The sequence below is a fragment of the Cryptomeria japonica genome, chromosome 8, assembly GCF_030272615.1.
Source record: "Cryptomeria japonica chromosome 8, Sugi_1.0, whole genome shotgun sequence".
Classification (NCBI taxonomy): domain Eukaryota; kingdom Viridiplantae; phylum Streptophyta; class Pinopsida; order Cupressales; family Cupressaceae; genus Cryptomeria; species Cryptomeria japonica.
The window spans coordinates 671,621,960-671,626,954 of NC_081412.1; the positions used below are offsets into that span (position 1 = coordinate 671,621,960).

At 38.8% G+C, this 4,995-nt stretch overlaps 1 protein-coding gene across 1 annotated transcript; it reads left to right on the forward strand.

The window, feature by feature from the left end:
- The first annotated feature begins 606 nt into the window (after window positions 1-606).
- On the forward strand, window positions 607-4,675 carry LOC131857907 (disease resistance protein RUN1-like). The gene is made up of 6 exons (XM_059210693.1): window positions 607-788; window positions 882-1,461; window positions 1,545-1,799; window positions 1,890-2,522; window positions 2,622-4,463; window positions 4,643-4,675. Exons 1-6 carry the CDS (start codon window positions 607-609, stop codon window positions 4,673-4,675), a joined length of 3,525 nt encoding a protein of 1,174 aa, XP_059066676.1.
- Window positions 4,676-4,995: the final 320 nt, after the last annotated feature.

The following is a 4,995-nucleotide window of genomic DNA, read 5'->3' on the forward strand; positions in this document are numbered from 1 at the left end:
AGCATATTATGAAGTGTTTCAATAGACATATCCCATGGAACACCTTGGACAAAAAATTCCTGGCCTCTTGAGTGGAGGTATAATTGTTAACACCATTGAATCTTCGGCTCGATCAACAATCATAAAGTGATGAAAGATAGAGGTGATTTAAAGAGTTAAAAAATGTTCACAAATGTAATAAATTAAAGATATATGAATAAATAAAAACTAACAAAGCCAACTACTGCTTCCTAATATAATATGACATGAAGAATACACAAGCCCAAACCCAACAAAACGAAAATTCTTTCACTTCATATATATATATATATACTATTTTCCTAATCTTTTATTTGAAAATATTTGAAACTTTAATTATTTTAATAATTAAAAAATAAACATCAACTAGAAATAGTTTTATTTCACAATTACGACATAGTTGTTTCTCTCGGCCTAGTTGAGGCGAGACAAATGGACTACTTGAGCTTTTGCATGTTGAGGCTTTATTATGAATTTCTTATATTTTATATAAACATTAGATTGGAGGAATTACACAGCGCGCGCGCGCACACATATATATATATATACAGAAGTCTTAGGTTGCTTGTCTTCACTAACCGTTTATAAATGCCTGCTTATGTTTATAATTTAATATGTGAAGAAATACAAGAAGAATGTCCCCCAACGTCGGATCAGATCGACACCACTCAAGTCATGAATTCAAGCTGCCGAGAATACTGGCGTTCGACTGTGGAGATGTCAAATTTTGGCACAATTAATTCCTCCCTGCCAAACGCACCGATTCGCAGGTGAGATAAAAAAATTCAAATTATTTGAATGTTTCTCTCTTTCTCCGCTATATGAGTACAACTTTAAAACTCGCTCCTTATTTCAATTAACAGTGAACGAGGACAGAAATTTTTGGATCAAAATGTATTTCTAAGTCACAGTGGTAGGCAGAAAAATTTTGTTAGGCAGTTACACAGAGACCTAACAAACCAGGGCGTGTCCTGCTTCTTTGATCAAGATCGCGAAAGTTTGCCAGTGGGCGAAGATTTCCCCTCTCGTATATTTGAAGCCGCTAAGACATGCCAAGTAGCAGTTTTACTCCTCTCTATGGATTTCCTCCAATCAAGGTGGCCCATGCTGGAACTGTCTGCCTTTGTGGAAGCGAGAGACAGAACCCGTAAAAATCCCAATCTAAAAATTTTACCCTTGTTCTACCAGATTTCACCGGATGCTCTTAAAAACATTTCGGCAGAGGACGAAAACTGGAAACAGTTGGAGAAATCCGAGGAAAAACGAGCAGAATGGCACGAATCTTTAAATGCAATACGGCGAAATAACGGGTTGAAGATTAGTGAAGGTGATGATGAAGTGAAGTTTAGAGATGAAATTGTGAAAGAAATCTGGCGTATACTTCCAACACCCTCACCAAGGTATAATGTCCGTTGTATGCAAGGACAAGTACGAATGTGTCAGGTGAAAATACCTCACTACTTTGTCTTGTTTTTATCACGCATATATTCATAGGCTAATGTATTTATTATATTTATTGGTTACAGGGGGTTGCAGATTTCTTCAACTTCGTTCATCCAGACAAAAAGGGAATCCGCATTGCAGGATTGTATGGAATACCGGGCCAGGGGAAAACTATACTTGCCAAGGCTTTTTGCAACTTCAAATTGGGGGTTTTCGAGGGTAAAGTCTGCCATCTAGAATTTTCTAGAGGCGATTCATTCGAAAGACTTAAAATTGCCCTGCAATATCTCACTTGCTGTCCCCAGTCGTATCTCCAAGCACTGACCGACCAAGATCAGGTGACCAATATCTCAAATGTTTTAATTTTGTCGACAGGATTTTCTTCCTTTCCTTTAGAAGTATTCTGAAATATTCAACGAAACTCACAGGCACAAAATGAGTTATATAGAAGAGTGGAGAGGAAAAGGGTATTGTTGGTTCTTGACAATATCACAGAAGAATGTATAGATGAAGTGGCGTATTATCTCAAGGCAGACTTGGGAGAAAACAGCTGGATCCTTTTGAGCGCTCGGAGTGTGGATGTTCTAGAAAGGCACTTCAAGATAGATAAGCAGTCATGCATACGAGTACCAAGGCTCATAGAGGAAGAGGCCATAGCAATCTTGTTGGAAAACGCATCTGTAGAAGTGTCAATGTTGGGGGCAGACGAGAAAGCTTTTGCTGTAAAGTGTGCAGGTAGATGTTCTTTCAAAGAGGTCGCTTGGACAGAAGGAACATTTCATCCGCTAGCCTTAAAAGCTTTTGGAGGTCACCTCTTCAATAATCATGGTCTGCAGTTGTCTAAGTGGGTTGCTGAGATAGAAGGCTGGGTAGATCGATGCGGTTATGGTTTGGATAAGTTGTTGGCTTTGCTGGGCAAAGCTTTTGACAACATGTGTCCCGAATATCGCACCATATTCATGCTTCTCACCCTTTATCTGCCGCCTGATATGTCTCCCCATAAAGTTACTGAATGGCTGGCAATGATTGTCAACAAAGAGATCTCGTTTATTGAGAAAGCAGTGAGTTTGAATATTTTCTTTAAAGACCTTTTAGTTTATGATTTGTGTGTTTTAATTGATAAACCTCTGAACGCTTAATTTATTTATACGTGGTTTCAGGTTGAGGATCTATGTAAGAAGGCTTTTATTGAAGAATCAAGACCTAAAATTCGCATCCACGACCTATATGTTGAATTCGCACAAAGCAAAGCAGATGAAATGGGGAGATGGCTGTGGTGGATGGGTGACCCACGTAGTACACGTGGGTTAATATCAAAAGACAATGCAGGGTTTGAATTGGCTAAGTTTGAGCAGTGCATGCATCAAAGACTGTCCCAGATAGCACTCAACAACCTTCAAAATCTGTTGGTGCTTCAGCTTATAGGCGTGCAGAAAATGACGAAACTTGACTTGGATGGGATGGGCTGTCTCAGAAGTATTACATTACATAAATGCAATGACCTGAAAGCGCTTGAATGTATGGAAAAACTGCAACAGCTGGCGTGGCTTCAGATAAGTGAAGTAAATCCAATGTTTAAACTTCCAGAGCTAAGCAGCCTCAAAGGATTACAACATCTTCAGATCAATTTAGCAGGCAGCCAGGTGCTCAATCAGCTGGGAGATCTTACCAGTTGTGCTTTTCTGAGAGAGATAAATGTTTATTGCCGATCCCTGTGGGAGTTTCCAAGGTTGAACAGTTTGCGGTATTTGGAGAAAGTGGAATTTATTGTGCGTGATAATGTGAACGGGCCCGTCGACTGTACAGAATGCGTGGAGTTGCAGAGTACTCTCCTGAAGAGACGTTCCCGGCGGAATAAGACAACGGCCTACCTGATTGGACGTAAGAAACTATCCAAAACTGTATTATGGGATCCCGATGCAGTGAAGGCATGTCCAGATTTAGATGCAGTGAAGGCATGTCCAGATATAGATGCCCAGGTAGAGTCGTTTGTTGCATCAAAAGATGTTTCAGCCCTCAAAAGTTTAGAATCGTGTGAAGGGCTGAAAAATCTTCAACTATGGAATTTGAGAAATCTAGAGGAGCTTCCGAGTTTCAGACTTCTATCAAATTTGACTGTGCTCAAAATTGGCAAGTGTGGTATAAGCGAGGCCCCGGATCTAACATGTTGTCTCTTGCTGGAGGATGTTTGGTTTTCCACACTAGAAAATTTACAAAGCTTTCCCGAGTTCTCACCACTGAGGAAATTAAAGAAGTTAGGATTATATAATTGCTGCAGGGTTGAAGATCCTCCTGACGTTAGTGGCTGCCATGAATTACAGGTATTCCATCTAGTCTACAACGACAATCTCAAAGGACTTCCCGACATGGGAGAGTGCCCACGATTAGAGGAAATCAAACTGAGTTGGTATTCTTCTGAAGAAAATAATGTCAAAAATTCTGAGGACAGTTCTGAATTAAAAGACGAAACCTTCTCAAACTTAAGTGATGTAAGCGCGCCAGAGGCATTGAAAGAGTGGAAGTGGCTGGAGGGCAAGACAGTGCTCGGAATAAAGTATGTCCGTGGAGGGAAGATGTATTATTGTATCACAGCTCCGTGCGAATCTGTCGACAGAATGCAGTTTGTGAGAAAAGTAACGATAGATGAAAGCTCTCTGTATCTACCCGACCCGTCTTTCTATGTATCTGAATTAATTACGACATCCTTTATTTCATATCAGATAACTACAACAGTACTGACGCTAGTTGATGGACGTAAAGCCTTCACAACTCGGTGCGGAGACTCTTGTTTTGCATTCTACAGAGGCGTCCATTTTGCATCCGGTCTTCTGCTTCTTATAATGCTTGTGTTTATTTCTCACTCTCTATTGTCAGTAATTAGACGAAGGTTCTCAAAAGATCGGCATCTTGACTTCCCTGCATTGTATGTGGTAGCTGAACGGGATCTTCGTGCTGTTACAGCACTTGCGTTCATAGTTGGAATTTTACAGCTTATACTTGAGGTTTATTTTGATGTCCATGTTATAAGCTTTTCTTCTACTATAGGTTTAATATGTTTCTTAGTGTCCAATCTAACTTTAGGTTTATTGTCTTAACAATAATATATGAAAGATTTGGTTTAGAACCTAGTTTATATATTCAATATTTGAATGTATTTAGGGTTGTTATAAAGTACTTACAGTGTAATTGGCCGAAGTGTGGAGTCACAGCTTAGCGTAGAATTCCACTTCAGATGTCCTTATTGGAAATTGAATTTGGGTCTCCATAGTGAGAACCGAGTGTTTTAACCAGTTAAGCTCAACCGCTTGGACAACATTTTAAAATTATATTAATCATACATTAATATGCATAACATAGTTTTGTCATTGTAACCTTAGCATTGTTAAATTATAGCATACCTTCAAATGCAATAACATGGTCTTAAGATTTTTGGTCTTGTAATTATTTATAAAATATAAATAATCAATTTTTTTGTCAAGATGAATCTTTATATAGATAAGAGAATATATGAATGTTATATAAAAAATTATAAAT

Excerpts from the sequence above, each read along its gene's own strand:
- LOC131857907 (XM_059210693.1), top strand. The coding sequence starts at position 607 with ATGCCTGCTTATGTTTATAATTTAATATGTGAAGAAATACAAGAAGAA. Across the intron at positions 789-881 it reads CCAAACGCACCGATTCGCAG|TGAACGAGGACAGAAATTTT; the intron begins GTGAGATAAAAA and ends TTCAATTAACAG. Across the intron at positions 1,800-1,889 it reads CACTGACCGACCAAGATCAG|GCACAAAATGAGTTATATAG; the intron begins GTGACCAATATC and ends CGAAACTCACAG.